The 18,811-nt window shown below is 37.0% G+C and overlaps 4 protein-coding genes across 8 annotated transcripts in view; 2 read left to right on the top strand and 2 right to left on the bottom strand.

Annotated features, from left to right (window-relative positions):
* LOC136269368 (cuticlin-6-like) overlaps positions 1-18,811 on the bottom strand; it is an 85,352-nt gene that overhangs the window by 11,201 nt on the left and 55,340 nt on the right. The window lies entirely within an intron of this gene.
* Positions 2,067-4,329, top strand: LOC136269310 (uncharacterized). 2 transcript variants are annotated; one of them, XM_066064862.1, is made up of 2 exons: positions 2,067-2,670; positions 2,901-4,329. In XM_066064862.1, the coding sequence occupies exons 1-2, from the start codon at positions 2,662-2,664 to the stop codon at positions 4,173-4,175; spliced, it is 1,284 nt and encodes a 427-aa protein (XP_065920934.1). In that variant the 5' UTR covers positions 2,067-2,661; the 3' UTR covers positions 4,176-4,329. The 2 variants fall into 2 exon arrangements, with proteins under 2 accessions (XP_065920934.1, XP_065920938.1); XM_066064866.1 differs by having other exon boundaries at positions 2,067-2,696; positions 2,809-4,329.
* Positions 12,544-14,497, bottom strand: LOC136247559 (uncharacterized). Its single transcript, XM_066039315.1, has 7 exons — positions 14,395-14,497; positions 13,533-13,669; positions 13,103-13,138; positions 13,018-13,044; positions 12,916-12,960; positions 12,799-12,855; positions 12,544-12,747 (listed from the first exon to the last, which is right to left on the bottom strand). The coding sequence occupies exons 1-7, from the start codon at positions 14,495-14,497 to the stop codon at positions 12,544-12,546; spliced, it is 609 nt and encodes a 202-aa protein (XP_065895387.1).
* LOC136269386 (uncharacterized) lies at positions 14,967-18,507 on the top strand. 4 transcript variants are annotated; one of them, XR_010707316.1, is made up of 4 exons: positions 15,402-15,471; positions 15,530-15,862; positions 15,921-15,996; positions 17,796-18,507. XR_010707316.1 is itself a non-coding variant. In XM_066064942.1 (3 exons), the coding sequence occupies exons 1-3, from the start codon at positions 15,165-15,167 to the stop codon at positions 17,956-17,958; spliced, it is 351 nt and encodes a 116-aa protein (XP_065921014.1). In that variant the 5' UTR covers positions 14,967-15,164; the 3' UTR covers positions 17,959-18,507. The 4 variants fall into 4 exon arrangements, 1 of the variants encoding a protein (XP_065921014.1); XM_066064942.1 differs by lacking the exons at positions 15,402-15,471; positions 15,530-15,862 and adding an exon at positions 14,967-15,276; XR_010707317.1 differs by having other exon boundaries at positions 15,373-15,866.

The raw sequence follows: 18,811 nt of genomic DNA, 5'->3' as shown, positions 1-18,811 counted from the left end.
GAGGCAATTCACCACTTTTAAAGAGCACCTGGTGGCCAGGATAATCCTGGTATTATGAAATGCTTATAAAAGGTCATAAACTGCTATCAACCTGCTACGTTTATAATTATATACTGCATATATGCATCATGTAACTTACTGTTCCCCATATGTGATACACTTTTTGTCTTCAACCAATGCATCAGATTTTTCAATAGCCTTGCTTTCTTCACCTAATAAAATGGATTTGCCTTCTTCACCTGATGAAATAGTGTTGTCTCTTTCTCGTAAGTTGTCTCTTTGACTTGATGAAGTAGAGCTGTCATTATTACCAGAGTTGTCTTTTTCATCTGAAAAAGTATATTTGTTAGAAGCCATCTTGTATTCATGAAAGAAAAAATTAAGCTGATTTTTGTCTTTTTCTTCACGTAGCAGGTGTAATACAGCTCCTTGGTCAAATTGTGAATTTCGTTCTTGGATAATAGCCTTCTTCACCATAATTCGTACATCTTCAGCATTGGGATAGTATGCTCTATTGAACAAAGATGGTTCTTTGTCAATCACACCAGTCTCAAGGTGCAGTGGTATAAGTTCGTTATTTACCCACGTTTTCAAAGCCATTCTAAGAGCCCTTTGATTCAAAAGTGAGTCTTGCACCAATTCAGATACTTTAGCCTCTATCTGTTGCAAAGGTTTGAGACAAATTTGATCTGCTACAGATGAAACATCATGAGAATGGGCAGAGTTCATTGGTACTTTAATTTCAAGGATTTCAGTTCCATTGGACATTTTTAGTAACCGCAAACAAATGGCTGCTTCACAGCCAAGCCTTCTTGTTCCAATAGCATGTCTGTTTTTCTTTGACAGTTTCAAAGATTTGAGCCTGCCTTTGCCTCCCCTCAAACACACATATGTATGTGTCCAAACTGACTTATAGGAATGGACTGATTGCTGGAATTTGATGACACCACTTTCTCTGGATGTGTTCTGGTTCTCTTGCACACCAGTACGAATTGTGAACTGACACTCGGTTTGAAGAGTAAACTGTTTCATCCAACTCTTCCATAATTCTTCTGTGTATGGTGTCATGTAGCCAATCACTGATTTGGTAGTTGGTTTCCCTTTATTATCACCTGAGGAGTAATACTCAACCTTAGGACTTAGCAATTCCATGCAACAAGGTGGAATGTCATCTGTTGGAATGCATCGGCAAAGATTTGCAACATTACTTTCTTTGTGAGACAGTTCCTGTCGACAGCGGGTAACAGTAGCACCTTTACTTTGACACTCTGCACAAACTGAGGCTCTATCATCTGTATGTTCCTTAGCAATTCTGCAATGTTCGGCCCCTCTTTTGCCAGTAAAACAGCTAATACAGCATCCCAAAATCACTACATTCTCCTCACCTGCATATATAGTTACAATATAAGACAATCTTTTGAAAGCTAAGTATATACAACCAATCCATGGAGTTAATGGTGTTCTAAATGAAAGTATAACATCCCACAAAGATCTTGGGATTATATTTGACAATCACCTAAAGTTTGGCAACCATACTAATGCCAAGGCTATTATCACCTTCTGGGAGTTAAGAAATCTTTTGATTACTTGGAGCCTGACATGTTGGTGAAGCTATTCACTACATTAGTATATACCAAACATACCTCCTACACTTGAGTATGGCAACTCTGTTTGGGGACCAGCATTTATTTTGGATCAAAAGAAACGCTGATAAAAGTGCGACATAGAGCCACTCACTGTTTACCAGATAACTCTTATGATGAAAGATTATGTACATTGCAGTTACCATCACTATACATCAATGACTTAGAGGGGATCTAATTCTATTGTACAAAATGTGAACAATTATTTTTAGCTCAGACTTTGATACTATGCAAACACCAATAAGAGTACATGAATTTATAAACGATTTAAACCTTTTTCAAAAATGAAATGTAGGGCTGATTATTTCTTCAACAGAATTCTTAATGACTGGAAGTTTACTTGACTATTTGTGAATCCAGATTCAGTAAATAGTTTTAAATCTCACTTAAGATTTAATTTCGTATAGTTATGTTTTGTGTTGATCCATATAAAGGTATTACCTTTACAAGTTATAAAAAAAAAGAAACTGCCTTTACAAGGTGCTAATGAAAAATGAACAAAACATAATTGTAGCTACTTGACTGCATGTATAGTGAATAGCATAAATAACAATACCAGTTGGGATAACTAGGTGTACTGTAATACCCACCCTAGGGTCTGGCATCCTTTGTAGCATGGAACAACTAACCAGGGCAGTAGACTTAGTACAAAAAAAGATTGGTTACTCACGGAAACCATGCAACCCACGTAGCAGTTAGGATACCACACAAAAAGGTCTATACAACAGCACAATAAACATTGTCACCTGTAAGGAAGTCATAAAGCTCTATTCTTCAACCATGCTTCCGATATCACATTTCGCGGTCAATTAATCGATACGCACGTGATCGTCCCAAATAATAAGAAGCTTGCGGAGTTTACCCTGTACTTTACGGCTTCCATCCGCCTAAATTTACGGGCTGAAACATAATATTAAAGATAAGTATCCGGGATTGATTCTGTACTTTCGTGCAATTTAATGGTTGACCCGTGCGTGATACTGTGTGTTGTGTTGGTGGGTACTAGCGGCATCTAGCTATGTCAGTGGTATGTGATTTATTGTAGCGTATTCAGTACTATAGGAGATGAAGTAGCTCGCTATACCCAGTCACAGCGGTGTGCCAGACGGAAACTATTAACCTATAGTTTCGGTCTGGCGGCCAAGAGACACAACTGGGTAGCGAGCTACTTCATCAATATGGTAGTTATAAAAGGCTCGGTCTGTACCAGCCAGAGTATCTTGAATTGTTGGCTTATTTTGTACGTCTATTATCTAGGCTAGGAAGCGTACCACTACTGATGACTCGGCGGAGGATGACTCGAAACGTGCTTGTGTTTCTCAAGATGGCGGATTAAAAGTAACATTCCTGTATATGGGCGTTTTCAGATTTTTAAGACTGACAGTACGTTTAAGTATTGCAAACCTACCCGAAAAAATACCAATAGACAGCGTAGGGCAACTGATAAGTGACGCCAACTCCAAACGGCAGATGGAAAGTTTCCTAGAGGAAATAGATAAAGACAACCAAGGGTTCACCAAGTGCTTTTCCACTGATATTTTTGTTAATGAAGGAATCCTTAAAGATGTTTTTAGACTTTATGACGGCTGTGAAGAGGTTGCACATTATGTTTATTGTTATGCAGATTACCAGAGGTGCTGCCATTCAAAATGGCAATATTGGCGCCAGGTATTTTTAGCTAATGAGAACCTTTGTGGTACACCATTGATTTTCACACCGTGTGATCTTGATCAACAACATAACTGTGATCTCTGTTTAAAACCATATTTCTATGACAATGGAACGTTGGAAGAGTACTTAAATAACTCCACAGATTCTCATTTCACTTCCGAGATAAAACAAATGCTTTACTTGGCAAAAAGCAACAATAACAAGGAAGGCATGTTTGCTTATAGGAAGGATTTTAATGAAAGTTGTGAGGATTGGAGCGAAAATATTTGGTCAAAAAGACTAGCTGCGTGCATAGAGAAATACATTGTTAATAGGCAGTATAGAATCAAATACACAGGTGACCAAGGAAACCGAATGTATAATGAACAACTACTTCATCATAGATTTCACGGAGCACCAGATTTGACTATTTATCAGTCTGGTGATGATGCAAGAGGGGTGGCAGTAGCTGCAACTTTAGAAGGATCAGTTGACGATTCAAATGAGAGTAGCCAAGAAACAACTGTAGGCCCAGTAGAGGATTCAATTAAAGTTGAAGGAAAATATAAGGATCGATGTTTGAATATGACTATTCTTGAAAAGTGTGGTGAACTCCTTGCAAACATGCACATTGTGCTAGTGGACAAAATGTTAAAGGCAAAGCGACTTCATGACGTACATCTTGAGACTATAAAAGTTGATGGTATATTACTCAGTAGGCCTTCTGGCATAGTTATATGCAAATATGTAATGCCTGTTATATGGTTTGGGGAGAGTTCCATTACAAGGAACTCTGAGTTAACACTGGAAAGTAAAATTACTCCTATCTTGCCAGAAAATATTTGTGTATCAATGCGACGTTTGCTGGATAATAAACAGTAGGCACACAAGTGTAAATCGTAAATATTAGGTTTATTAACATAATTGTATGCAATAAAGTTTACATCGATATAACTGAATTATATGAACCTTATTTTTTAGATGCATGGATTAAAAGCATAACTGTAAAATTTACTTCGTCACCAATATATATGACAAGCAGAGTTGTAGTTTACTTTTGTAAGTATTGTGTAATATTGAAACACTTGCTAAAAACCACTAATATAACAAGTTACTTTACTTACAAATGTGATGTAATTGAGTATTATGAAATATTGTTACTACCAAAGTACCAAGACTAAAGTTACTGGGCATAACCCGCACCTCACTTTTGAATACAATTAATAAAGTAAGCATATCAATTAGGCAAGTGGTTACTCAGGTCAGGTGTTCTTGATTATATAACTCCAGAAAAGTGGGATACAGTGAAGTTTTCTTCAAAAGTAATATAGTATGGATGTAATCGCATGGGGCGAGCACCACAATAGGAGATATCTGTCTTGATAGTTGCATTGTATGTATGGTTGTGTGTTTGGCACACTCTAAGTTTCACTTCCTTTTTTTACTAAACAGATGTGGTACCAGAAATCGTTAAAGTGTATACCAAACTACATCGATATAGCACTTCCCAGAGTAAACCAAAGTAGCCATAACATGTGATCTGCATGCATACCAGCTACTACAACAGGCCATTTCATTTTTGGCACTAAAGTATGTAATCAGACTAATTACTGATGATATAAGAGCTGGAACATATTTTCCATCAACCTTATATAGGCTCAATACATTTTGACCTTTCCAAAATTTTGTGGTTGTGCAACCATACATATATCCTATAGTACATGTACTAGTAAATAGATCAAAGCCTGCATGCCCTACACTTTGGTGGTGGTTAATATGTCAAAGAGATCTTGAGTAGTGAAGCGATAAGGCTGACATGGTTTTGTGGTCATAAGGTACTACTGATATTATGTGATTGGTGACAAGAGATTGGTTTAACAGTATACAATAAACTAGTGAGCACTCATCTTTGCAATGAAAATTAACACTTTAGACAGTAGCAAACTTACTAATCATATGTTTTACAATATCGCTAGTGTTATTAACCCAAAAAACTTATTAAATTTATCGTCGCTTCACTGCTCAAGATCAACTTTACAGATTATTTCCAGACCACCACCAGTGTGTAAGGCAGGCTTTATTTGCCGGTACACAGCAGGATACACAGCAGGATATACGATATGCATGGTGTGGTTGCACAACCACAGAATTAAAGGAGCTAAAATGTACAGCCTATTGAGATTGTGGTATTTTAGTCACAAAAGCTGTCAATTAAGAATCCCTACAAGTTAATCAATACTTCTATGACAAATGAAAATGTCTATTTATCAATATTATAAGCATTATTCAAACTTGGTGGTTAACAAAATTTAATAAGCACTATATATACACATTAATTATAGTGCATGTGTTGATTTATGTGATTTATGACTAATTATGGCTTGACTTCAATATAATAAATTACTTTACAAACCAATTAATTACACATTTGTATAGGCTTCTGCCTGTGCATACATGTTACAGTTTTAACAAATGCCCAAGTTTTTACAAAACTAAAGTACGTAAGGTAAAATACAGAATTTTTTTACTTCCAGTCCTAAAGGCCGCTGTTGAGCGTATGTGTACAGGAGCTGGCACAACACTACAATAAAAAGTGTATTTGTGCATATGTGGTATGCTCTAAATGTGTTGTACATAACATGCACTCCTGTGGTGTATGTGATGTGTAGGAGATAATAGTTCACATTTGCCTCAATAAATAGCAAATGTGAACTATCATCTCCTACACATCATATACCCCACCTAAGTACATTTTATGCATATCACATTTAGAGCTCATCACATATGCACAAATATACATTTTATTGTAGTGAAGAGTTCTAAGTGAGAAACATATTGAGGAGTAGCTTCAAGGATTTGGTGAAGAGTGTATGCTTTATAATGTGGTTCATACTCTGTCTGAAATTTCAACACTTGTAGTAAGACCTTAATTGTCATCTATTGCATACAACCTGATAATTTTTCCAATTACTGGAAGGTCTTTATTCACATCAGCACCAAGTACCACTCCGTCACCACACCTGTATTCTATCATTCCAATTTTTATCCACTTTGTCCTACATAGAAAAAATAGCACATCATCATTCTATGATGTAAAAGACATGTAAATTACGCAGGTACACTTAAATCAAAAGGCATGTGACTGTTACAAGTTCCAAATGGATCACGGTGGTTTTTTCAATAAGATATTACAAATCTGTAACTAATAGAATAACACCAGCCTTACTCGTAAGCTGTATCATACTTTTCTTCTTGAACTGTAATAGAAGTCACAGACCCTACAAATGCAAAACAATATAATAATTTTATGCATGAGCTAAAGTAGACAAGTATAAGCATACAACACTAGTTGCATGCAACCACACATGTAATTTAAGAATAACCTGGTCCAACTTCTGAAATGTTTCCACTAGGGATTTCCTTAGTGTTTTCAAACAAATAACAATGAAGTAGCTGGTGTCTTGTTGACAGGGTGTAGGGTAAGTTGATGAAGTTACCCAAAGACTGAGCTTGTTTTTTAAAATACGCATGTTTAGCCTCAAAGCGCATTGTCCAGTGATGCACAAGTGGTCCAAATCTGCATAAAGCTACCGTATTTACTTGGTTAAATGCCGCACCTTTAATAGGGGTATCACTCTTTTCACCCTATTTCATAACCCTACAGAACTTAGACAAAAAACGGTGAAACCAAAAAGGCGAGAAAAAAAAGCGCAGTATTCAAGGGGGATCGAACCCAGGATCCCAGTGTGATGGTCCGGTGTGCTACCGATTATGCTACCACTGCTAGCTCTCTTGATTCCCTTCTTTTGTATCTTATAAATGTGACTAAGGCCACTCCAAGTCATACCTTAGTTTCTGGTCACTCCCAAGCCTACAAATGGATGCGGGTGGGCGGATGATCAGGACTTCAGGACTATAGACTCTACTGTGACAATATATTGTATGGTATTATTATTTGCTCAATTTAGCAAATTCATGTTGATTTTATACTTAACCAACAACATAAGTAGTTGTGCTTCGGCAAAAAATGCACTAGGAAAGTTGTTGATGGATCATGGCTAGCTATACACTGATGTATAGCATTTAAGTATATATTTATTTATTTATTTAGAATATACTATAGGAAATGTTTTGCTCATGTAGCTACTTATGCTTTCCAAGTGAAATAAATGTCTCATTAGCTATGTCAGGAAAGTGTTACTATGACTTATAGCTAAGTTGTTCATATGATCATGATACACAATGAAATTTAACTTCTATTTTCACATCAGAAATTCTTCATTCAAATGTAAAGTCTTAGCCCCCTAGCTATGTGTTTCCAGCCTTCTATTCAGTAACCTTGAGAAAAGTAACTGTCAAAATTTTGAGTCATTGAGTGCTCCAGACTACTGTTTTTTAGTGATCATCTGGGAATGTTTAAACTATAAGGGTTTCTACTTGCCAATCTAATTTTAGTTATGGAAAAGTTTGAGTTTAAGCTCACCGAATGTTGCCGGCTTTCCATACCCCTGTAGTGTTCAGTGATAAGGAATTAGACTAATCATTAGAGGACTACATTTGAATTATAAAGTTAAAGCTATGGCCCATCTGCATGGACTAGTAGTTAATGCTGCTGAAATTACTTTGGTTACAGAAGCATTAGTAACAGTTATAATCTGAACAGCTATATAATCAAGGACAAAACTAGCTATAGTTAGAAACATTTTATTAGTGTGGCATATATACCTAATATATACCTAATATTAGAGTTAAGAGTAGTGTGACTGCTCTATTGGAATCCCTGAATGCTCTATTAGAGTATATCGATCTTTTGCAGTAAAAAATAAGTGTCTTGCTGGGTCACGTGCACTTAAGCACCTGTAATATTAATAATAGTCCTCATAAGGCCACTACAATGAGATAACTTGTTTCTCATCAACCGCCCGCACCAAAGTTTTCTTTTGCCCATGCGCACTCATTAGTGCACGAGATTGCAGCATAACTTTTTTGAGTATTGTGGTAGTGGGCTTATCACGTAGAAAAGCACTATTTCCATGGAAAACTACAACCCCATTGAGATACAGACACCGTTTATTAGTGTTTTTTTTACTTCTGTGTTGATTAGAGTGCTTTCTGGAGCATCAAAAACCATCAAGGCATCAACATTGTGACTACAGTGTACAGTAGACTATACACTAGCATTGGTACCGTGACCTGCATGCACAGATAAAACAAAATTGTTAAAGTTACAAAAAAGTTGTGTAGAATAGACGCATCTCTATTGACAAATAAAAATTTGTTAAAGTTACAAATAATGTTGTATGTTACAGTAACACTTGGATTATTGCCGTAGTAACAAGGTATCATGTGAAAAGAACAAAGCATATTTGTAGTTGTAACAAATGTTAGTAGCTATACAATTTGTTACAATGACAATTAATTGTTACCTAAACAGACAATTATGTGCTGTTATAACATGTGTAATTGTAAATGCAACAGAACAGGTAATGCCAAGGCTACATCAGTTAGTGTCATCTTAACAGAGGGCATGTGTCACAGTAACACAAGCATGTGTCATTTCAACAAACCATGCAATGCCAAGGCTACATCAGTTAGCGTCATCTTAACAGAAGGCCTGTGTCACAGTAACACAAGCATGTGTCATTTCAACAAACCATGCAATGCCAAGGCTACATCAGTTAGCGTCATCTTAACAGAAGGCCTGTGTCACAGTAACACAAGCATGTGTCATTTCAACAAAACATGCAATGCCAAGGCTACATCAGTTAGTGTCATCTTAACAGAAGGCCTGTGTCACAGTAACACAAGCATGTGTCATTTCAACAAAACATGCAATGCCAAGGATACATCAGTTAGTGTCATCTTAACAGAAGGCCTGTGTCCCATTAACACAAGCATGTGTCATTTCAACAAAACATGCAATGCCAAGGATACATCAGTTAGTGTCGTTTTAACAGAAGGCTTGTGTCACAGTAATACATGAACGTGTCATTTCAACAAACATGCAATGCCAAGTTACACCGTATAATGTCATCTTAACAGAAGGCCTGTGACACAGTAACACACAAATGTGTCATTTCAACAAACATGCAATACCAAGTTACACCGCGCCCGTATAGTGTCATCTTAACAGAAGGCCTGTGACACAGTAACACACAAATGTGTCATTTCAACAAACATGCAATGTCAAAGTTATACCATATGGTGTCATCTTAACAGAAGGCCTCTGTTAAAATAACACAAGCATTGCCATTTCAACAAACATGTACATGTAATGTGCAAGATTACATGATTTAGTGTCATCTTTGCAAAAGTCCCATATTATAGTAACACATGTATGTGTCATTTTAACCAAAGACACAATTATGTAAGTTTACAGAAAAATCTGAATTCTTGTATGCACATGAACCTGTGCATAAACCAATTTATAGTAAGTGATGTTTCTTTTCATCTGTACCAGTATTTATGTACGTAGGTGTAGTAAATGAAAGAAAGTGGATAATACATTCTTTTAGGAACTAAAGTGAACTTAAACAACAAAAACTGAAAGTACATAAATGTCACTTTAGAGCTGATATACAGTACTATAATATTAATTATATTACAAAGTTCTAACGAGTTCTGGAAAAAGGTCATAGTGGATGTCCTACAACTTACGTACTATACAGTGTACAATTAATGTTTAATCATCAGCTGAAATCAGTTAAAGGTTGTTTCTGGCTCTAAGTAACACTCCAGTGTAGCTACTATGTTGGAATAATTTGCACTCAGCAGCTTAGCATCTTGAATATGAAGACCTTCTTCTGTAAAAATCCTTTACCCTGCTATGATACTCGATGTCAGAAACATAGTGGACAACAAACAAAGTGTACAGAGTTCCAAGAAGTGTAGAACATTTCACGGCCACCTTCTCCACTACAACAGCATACTCGTCCAGCACTTCATCATCTGCGTCAACAACATGAACCATTTGAGAATAGCTCTCTTTACAGCAGTCTTCAATTTTATCTCCCCTCTGTAAAAGAATGCAGACATATCTTATATACATATTTAGTATTGCCCAGCCTTTGAATCCTGAACACATACAATTATAATGAAAATCAGTCCAGTCCTCATATCCCAGATATATACACTGGAATCTAACGCTTTTGCACAAATGATTTTGCTTAATTTTTGTAGTTACGTACATCAATTAACATACCAATGTAGGGACTTACCATGCATGTCTCTTGTTTCACTACTTTTTAAAACACCACTTTGTGTGGGTGGATCAAAGGCACCACCTGAGGTATTACTGTGATATTGCTCAGGAAACATATACTGGGAACATGATTTCCTCATATCTTTGATGCCAAGCCAGCTCCGCTTTGATTCTTTATATTGAGTGCTATAAAGCTTTAAATTGTGGGTTTTAGTTTCATAGTTTAGACTAAGTGTAGTGATCTACAACTATATGGATCACTATAGTCTATACAGCTGGGAATCACTAAGATTTGTTTTGATGATACATGGATAGATCCGTCTACGCACTACGTGTCAACTGTTGTAAGGACCACGGAAGATCACTATATCGTCACAGGTTAGTGATTTTTATATGCCTAAATACATTATTAAGTATAGTATATAGCTTACTTTCTGTGTACACAATAGCGTTAAATGGCTTACAACAACTTACAATTGTATGTATACCACCACATATACGATTAATGATGTACATATCTAGGTATTTTTTCCATGCAATGCCTTTTAACCCAGTATATAAAACAAATAGGGCGAGCACTACTTATTCCACGACTGCTCAACATTTGCCTGATATATGCCTCAGCCGTCCCTTGCAGCCGTGGTATAACTATTAAATGCACTATAGTAGGTTATATACAGCCTTAATATTTGCGGGTCCTTAATGCATGGGATAACATTCAATAAAAGATCCTTATACATGCAGTGTACCGACAGTCAGTCCATGTTTTAGTATTATTCAAATCTAATTCCCTACACTTCTTGCTAGTGCCATTATGGTATACCACAAACAAATAGCCTTACCACAACTTTATTTAAAATGAATGGTATATCCACATCATCAGCCTCTGGAACTTTATTCTTTGCAGCAACTCCAGTATCTTTCCTGTATTTTGGCACTCTGTATTTCGTCGTCAAGAAGAATCCAAGGCACCTTAAAGCTGTAAGTGTCATGTTTTCTGCAAGATTAAAAAATGCTCACATAGCATGAGATCTGTCTAACAGCTTTTATTACCATCACTGTCTTGCAAAGCATACTTTCAGGCCGCAGTCTTATTCTTTGAGGAAGTAACATATTAAATAATTGCTGGCTGTCATGTTATCCAGTTGGAATTGAAAATACCCCGAGTGTTGTCTTTAGCCACTAATATCATATCCATTTCTGCAGCCACCTGATAACAATGTAGCATATAATAAGTGAAGTATACAGTAGATAAGCCTCTTCTTACTGCACTACCACATATAATTATAAATACAAATACTACTATACCACTATATAATATAGCAACATTGTTTAATAGTTTTGCCATCTTTTCCCCAGATGTTTTGACATGATCATTGGACAGATTTCACCTGCAGAAAGGAGATTATACCCACATGATGTCAGAATTTATTTTGATCTAGGATTTTGTGTGATTACAGAAACCAACAATTCTCAATGTTATGATTTGTGAACAGCTAGCCCGTGCTATTCCAATCAGTGTCACTGTAGCCTAGGATGTCTGGGGCATTCCCCCTGGAAAATTTTTATACTTTTATTGTTTAGGCTTCCTACGCTCCTGCACATGAACTCCAGGGTTGCACACAAGTGTTGTAACATTTGATTTCAGCTATGTAACATTTTTGCTGTATAACAATATAGTGGATTGACGTACTATAGATTGCTTTTGCAAAAAAAGTGTACTCCTGAAAAACATCTCCATCTATCCTTGAGTATCATCTTTTTTCTTTTAGGATATGTTCTCATCATGTACTCCTTGACTATCTCCATGTTGGCTTTGTTGCCACTGGCTGCTTCTCTCTTCAGCTTATCCATGTGTCGAGTGTGCGAGTGATCATCCTCAGATGATAATGTAAGGAATGGATATGGATGCTTACGTAGGTCCAATTTTGGTTGTTTGAGAGGTTTGGCTTCAGCTTTCGACGTTGAGGATTATCTGTTAATATTCTGTGCCTACATATATATGAAATTTTTCCATGAATGCTATATATTAGAGTAAAATTATGTATTTTAATCCTGTATACACACTATCAGCTGTACGCGTACTGTTTGCTTGAGAAAAGGGTGAATAGCAACCAATGATTTGGCAACAATTTCACAATCTGAAGTGGATGGGCTCAATATCATCATTTTTTTGTTGTTTTGGAAGTTTTTTTCTGTTGCTTGGCGGAAAGCAGGGATGGGAAATGGGTTAGGCACTTTCTCTCTCAGTGGCTATATCAAAAATATATGGTGTAGAGCAAATTTATAAGTAATTCTACTTACTGTACACATTACAGATTGTGGAGAACTGGATGAAGCACTGGCAGAATCATCTAATAGCTAAATTATAATAGAAATTCAGCATACTTTTCTATTGCCAATATTATTACAGTTACTTACGATTGGCTCTGTAGATGTAGATGTAGTTGGCAAAGGATTTTGTTTCTGCAAAACAAGCACTGCGGTTAAAATTGCAATTAAGTATGTGTAGCATGAAATTACCACAGGTTCTTCAATATCATCATCACTCTGTGAAAAAGAAAAATGGTGTTAATTAATAAGATATATGTACATAGGTAGCACAAACCAATTGAATACTGCTCCTTGAGGTTCCCATTTCTTCCTAAAAGGGAGTACACATTACTGTAAGTCGCTTTACTTTCATGCAACATTTAATGATGAAAGTTTGCGTATAAAAGTATTTGCACTAAGTGTTACATTGAGGCTGGCTGCAGGTCTTGCAATCATGATGTTTTTGTGACAGCAAGTAGTAGTATATAATGATGTGTTTACTTGTGGTGGAATAGTCAAGTACCCAGGGCATAGCCAAAAAATACCACTTGTGTCAGCTCTATTATGTGTAATACTGCATGGCCATGTACGTACATTCATTCTTTGATGCTTGATTTGTCTTAGAGCATGCAGTAAGCAACATGGCTAAAGATACATTATGGATTTGTATAACAAATGTTTTATGGAATGGAAAGAGTGAATTACAGTATGTATTGCGTATATACCTGATTAACTAATTCCTCTTTAATTGCTTTGTAAACCTTCAAGCGCAGCCCAAATTGTGAAATTACTTCCTTTAAACAGTCTGGACCAGAAGTTGTTGTAAAAGCTAGGGAAATTGCTTCACCATCCATTCCTTGATCTACAAAGGAATTATATGTGTAAGTATTTTATTTAAAAGAATCAATTTCCCGTAAATGGCTCCACTTTACAGTAGTAGTAGTGGAGAATGACATACAGCAGCTCAGTTTAAAATGCATGCAATATCAGAATAATATACTTCATGGCCAAAAATCATGTTAGCACATGTACATAATAAATCAGAATTAAACGATTCCCAAAATATCTTTATCAGCTCCTGGGTCAGGGATAACCAGTGAAGATTTCCTATATGCACGAGAGGAATAAAATGGCTGTGTATTTGAAGATAACAAAATTTAGCTACATCAAACAATTTGAAACAACAGGATGCGTTATTTCACCCTGACAGAGACTCCATGTACACTGACAAAAATGAACATGGTAAACATGTCACTCTATCAAATGGCTTTTTTGTATTCCAGCAGCTGGGATTTTGTTAACAAACATGTATGCTACACTTTCCCACCCAGCTAGCCAATGGCTATTGTAGCAAATGGAAAGGAGGGGTTAATACAGCCAGCCAGTAATACACCCAGCCAGGCATGCCGGCCGTGTACACAGTATAATATACGCGTATATAATACTATGTTCTGCCATAGCCGGATCGTCACAGCTGAATATATATGAAGAATATACGATCTGTGGTTCTGCCGCCCCCGGCTGTAGCTACTAGTATTAAATTCACAACACTATTCCACGAAAATAACCCGACAGCTAGCTGCTCACCCAGAAACTGATTTCTGATTTCTTCACCAAATCCTTTCGTCAAAATCCAGTCTCCAAGCTGATCAACTGTAATTGAGTAAAGCAGGACGCAGGGGGACGCCATTTCACCGTGACTCAATCTATTCAATTTCTACAAATTGTTCTGCAGCAGCTGTCAGCACATGCACTGCGCACGTGGAGTTGTTTTCACCAATCAGAACGCTCTGTGTGATGTGAGGTAAGCGGGAAAAGGCGACCGCCGCCCTGCCAAATTAGTGATGCGCATTATTAAGGTTAAAACGTTTCAGTGTCAATATTGTCCTTTCTGTTGCTCACGATGGAGAGTATACATGAGACACGCGTTTGAGTCTCATTCTAGTCTACCAAGCTTTTCAGTGAATCAATGGTTGCGTCAAAACTTTTTCGAAATATTCTACGATGAATTCGCACCTATCTCGTTATCAGTAAGATGATTTAAAGACAGTTCCTTCTATGGAAGTAGGAGGTGAATGCTTCTGATGCACCGATGGAAGTCAGCGCACAGAACGAGGTGCAGAGTTTTGATCATGTGGATGAAGCAGACAGGTTTGCCTTAGGGGCTTGCTGCTCGTCATCTTCATCATTGCAGAACTCAGCTGCTCTCTATTTATTAACCTTAAAAGAAAAATACAAAGTTACTCTAAGAACTGTTGATTTTTCAGTTGACAAAATGAAACAATCTGTGGATATTATGGTCGACAATTTAAGTGCTGCTGTAAGGAAAGAAGTCACAGAAGTGAGTAACTTAAGAGATGAAGGTGCATCAAGAATACTTGCAGTGTTTTGAAAGTTCCCCAAATCTGTTCACAGGATTAGAGGCTCAGTACTTACAGTCCAAGTACATTGAAAAACATTTTGGTGAGGGTGAGTACATAAGGATGGAAGCCAAACATGCGTACATAAAAGGTGTTGCTCAAATCGGAAACTTCATAAATACTCCATATGCCGTAGCCCTCCGTCACCAAAGGATGCTAGTCTGGTGTGGCCGCCCCTTCGCATAAAGAGGAAGGGTCTGGTCACTCTAGCATACAAAAATTTGTGGCCTGTTACCAAAAACAGGTAACACCAATCAGATTGCGTTGTTGGTAATTACTGAATTTTTGTGACGTTTGTTTAGAAGTTGCCATAGATACTATGGAATTATGTAATGAGTGAAAGAGATTATTGCGAAGTTTCATGAAGATGAAATAATGATTGAAGCTGCTGGTAGTCGTCTATACCGTGTAACTGAGATCTGCTTACTTTGTATGGTCGTCAGATGTGTTATTCTTGTTTCCATTGTTGTGATGTCATTGTTTAATTACACTCCACCACTACAAATTTGTAATGCTAGAGTGACCAGACCCTTCCTCTTTATGCGAAGGGGCGGCTGCGCCAGACTAAAAGGATGCTGTGTGGAAATTTACAGAACTGAGATTTTTTGATTATGAGCAAATAGAGTCAGGCCCAAGTATGTATGTGAGCATATTCATAAATTTGTAGTTTTAAGGTATTATTCCATTTTGCAGGTGGTTTACCAAGTGAATTAGAACATGAACCGGATAGTATATACAACAGTCTCTCTTCAGCAGTGACAGTTTTAAGGTATTATATAACATGCAGAGTTGAATATCATTTTCTTACTAGTGACCTGTTACGTTTACACGTGTTACACATTTTATTTAAAGATCACCCTATTGTTGTATTTCTAATCATTGGCAAAGCATGTGACACACATCACTAAAAATGTCATGGATAACTAATCAGTTTAGATACCTACTTGTGGGTATATCTGTTGTATTTTAAATATCTCATTGGTGGGTAAGCTTCAAAGCATACTGTACGTGACATAGTCTAAATGTGCATGCATACGCTAATGCAAATGAGCCTTTGTGTACACTAATATGTGACCCACTGAGCGAAAACACGGTTTTCCTCAAACTTCATTTTATGATTTCTTTGTCTTTGAGAGGGAAAAACGAATGGGCTGTTAAAGTTTCAGCCTTATCTGGTTGGTACTTTTGGAATTATAACGGTAGACAGCGAGAAAAACAAAACAATCGATTTATACAGTGACTATACGAAAAATAAATTACAGGCACTCCTTTAATTGATCAAAAGTCATGAATGCAACAAGCTACGGAGTTGGGACTTGCACCATTGTGTTCGCCGTGAACTGGGACATTCATCAAGGTACAGTTTTCAGCCTCTATCCACTCATGCTTTCAAGCAAGAAGGCTGTTCAAGCTTAGAAACGGCAACGACAAAGTTACATTTTACCGCAACGGAAACAAACACGCATAACTCACGTTTCCTTCGTGGTACAAAAACAAAACAAAGATATTTCGTACGCTCCATGAAAAGGCGAATCCTCTGGTGTATTAGAGATTTCAATTCAAGTTTTCCATCACTGTTTACTGAAGCGATTAAAACGTACATAAAATTATTTTTGTAGTACACATTTTTTACCCAGTGTATTTCCATGGCATTTATCTTGAAAACAGAATTATGCAAAATAGCCGGGTTTTCGCTTAGCGGGTCACATAACAAATGAGACCAAGGACATGTGTCCTGCATGGTTATCTAGGTGTCCTGATTTCACGGGTCCATGCGAATGTGTGTATACTAATACAAATGGGACCATGGACAAGTGTTCTGATTATCAAGGCATCTCTATCAGAGAGGTGTCCTGATTTCAGAGGTCTAAATGTGTTTGGATCATGGACAAGTGTTCTGATTATTAAGGCATCCTTATTGGTGAGGTATTCTGATTTCAGGGGTCCATATCAGGGTTGAAACTAGGTTGGGTCATCCAGATTGTCTGGGCCACATTTTGTCCAGGTCAAGCGGGTCTCATCTGTGTTATAGAATATCTGGATTGGAACATGTGGGTTATGAATTAATTGACCTTGAAGGATTATGTTCGTCTTGATAGTGTACTAAAGTGTACATACTCTCGAAGCACAATTTTATCAGTATGATAAGAGTGCAGAAGTGTTTGGCATTGTATGTTGTTGTCTGTAGACTCACATGAAGACCCACTTATCAATTGCCAGCATGTACAAGCAAACTTGAAAGTTTAGTACAAAAGTCTATTGTTAATATAACAATTATCTTTTTCTCTTGTCGATGATCTCTGCTATAATGCTATCTGCAGTCAACAACACGTTTACAGTGCTCTGGGTGTAGACGCCTCTGTTGTAATAAAACTGGGTCTCATCTGGATTACTATCCGGTTTTAACCCTGGTCTAAATGTGTGTGCACTAATATGTTAATAAGTATCCAGTGTACTGTAATATTTTTTAGCTGAAATTTTCTAGGTTTCACATACACAAATATATATATCACATTCATACTGAATCAGGTGTGTACATATGTAAAGTTATTCTTTGTCATGTTGCAGGCCAACGTGGGTTAAAGTTTATGGTGAAGAATATCATCGAAATGATTTTGTTCATCTTGGTTGGCAGCTTAATGATTTGCCACTGTTCACAAAAGTGAAGGACATCCTTGTCATAGGTGGATTGACTTTTTTCCAAGTAGAAAGTACAAAACTGTTGGGATAAATGGACACATTCATGGCTACCTTATTGAACATACCTACCAAACCTCTTCTCGTGTCTATATAAATGATTTGCCATCCAAACATAATGTAGCTGCTCATTCCTTCATTGGTAATACAAGACTATGTATCATCCTAAAATCACAGTTAGAGTTACTCAACATTACCAGAACTGCAACTTGATGAATGTTGTAATTGTCACATATTGTTTGTTGTAGTTATAACATCAACTGTGTAGTTATTACATGCGAGTGTCATTGTTACAGGAATATGTCACATGACAGTAGTAGTGCTGCTATTGTAACAGTGTGTTTGTCATTGTAACACACGACTGCTATTTTAACATTGGTATGTCAAATTACATATGCTGTATGTCATTGTAACAAAGTTGTTATATGTACACAGTTGTTGTAAATATCACATTTTGCTATTATAGCATTGTCGTAACTATTACATCAACTGTGTAGTTGTTACATGAGAGTGTCGTTGTTACAAGGGTATGTACTATTGACAGTAGTGGTGCTGCTATTGTAACAGTGTGTTTGTCATCGTAACAGATGACTGCTATTTTAACACAGGTATGTCACATTAAATATATGTTGTCCTAACATATTATGTCAATGTAACAAAGTTGTTTTATCAGTGTGCCCTATGTGCATATCTAAGAGTCATAGTAGCTTTAGTGCATAAGACAGCCCCTCCCCCCTAATAAGACTGACCATCCTACACATGCTAACCCCGCTGCTGCATGTTTGCTGATGTTTGCTACTGCTCAGTGTTGCTGTTGCTGCTGCTGCTGTTGCTGCTGCTGCTGTTGCTGCTGCTGCTGTTGCTGCTGCTGTTGTTGCTGTACTGTG

This window comes from Dysidea avara, chromosome 1 (genome assembly GCF_963678975.1).
Source record: "Dysidea avara chromosome 1, odDysAvar1.4, whole genome shotgun sequence".
NCBI classification, from domain to species: Eukaryota; Metazoa; Porifera; class Demospongiae; order Dictyoceratida; family Dysideidae; genus Dysidea; species Dysidea avara.
This window is presented reverse-complemented; position numbering and strand designations above follow the sequence as displayed.

Bases quoted from the DNA above. Each gene is read 5' to 3' on its own strand.
- LOC136247559 (XM_066039315.1), bottom strand. From the start codon at position 14,497: ATGGCGTCCCCCTGCGTCCTGCTTTACTCAATTACAGTTGATCAGCTT. The intron at 12,961-13,017 runs GTAATTTCATGC...CTTGTTTTGCAG, and splicing joins ATGATATTGAAGAACCTGTG to AAACAAAATCCTTTGCCAAC. The intron at 12,748-12,798 runs GTAAGTAGAATT...TTTTTGATATAG, and splicing joins CACAATCTGTAATGTGTACA to CCACTGAGAGAGAAAGTGCC.
- LOC136269386 (XM_066064942.1), top strand. From the start codon at position 15,165: ATGAAGGTGCATCAAGAATACTTGCAGTGTTTTGAAAGTTCCCCAAAT. The intron at 15,277-15,920 runs GTGAGTACATAA...TCCATTTTGCAG, and splicing joins TGAAAAACATTTTGGTGAGG to GTGGTTTACCAAGTGAATTA. The intron at 15,997-17,795 runs GTATTATATAAC...GTCATGTTGCAG, and splicing joins TCAGCAGTGACAGTTTTAAG to GCCAACGTGGGTTAAAGTTT.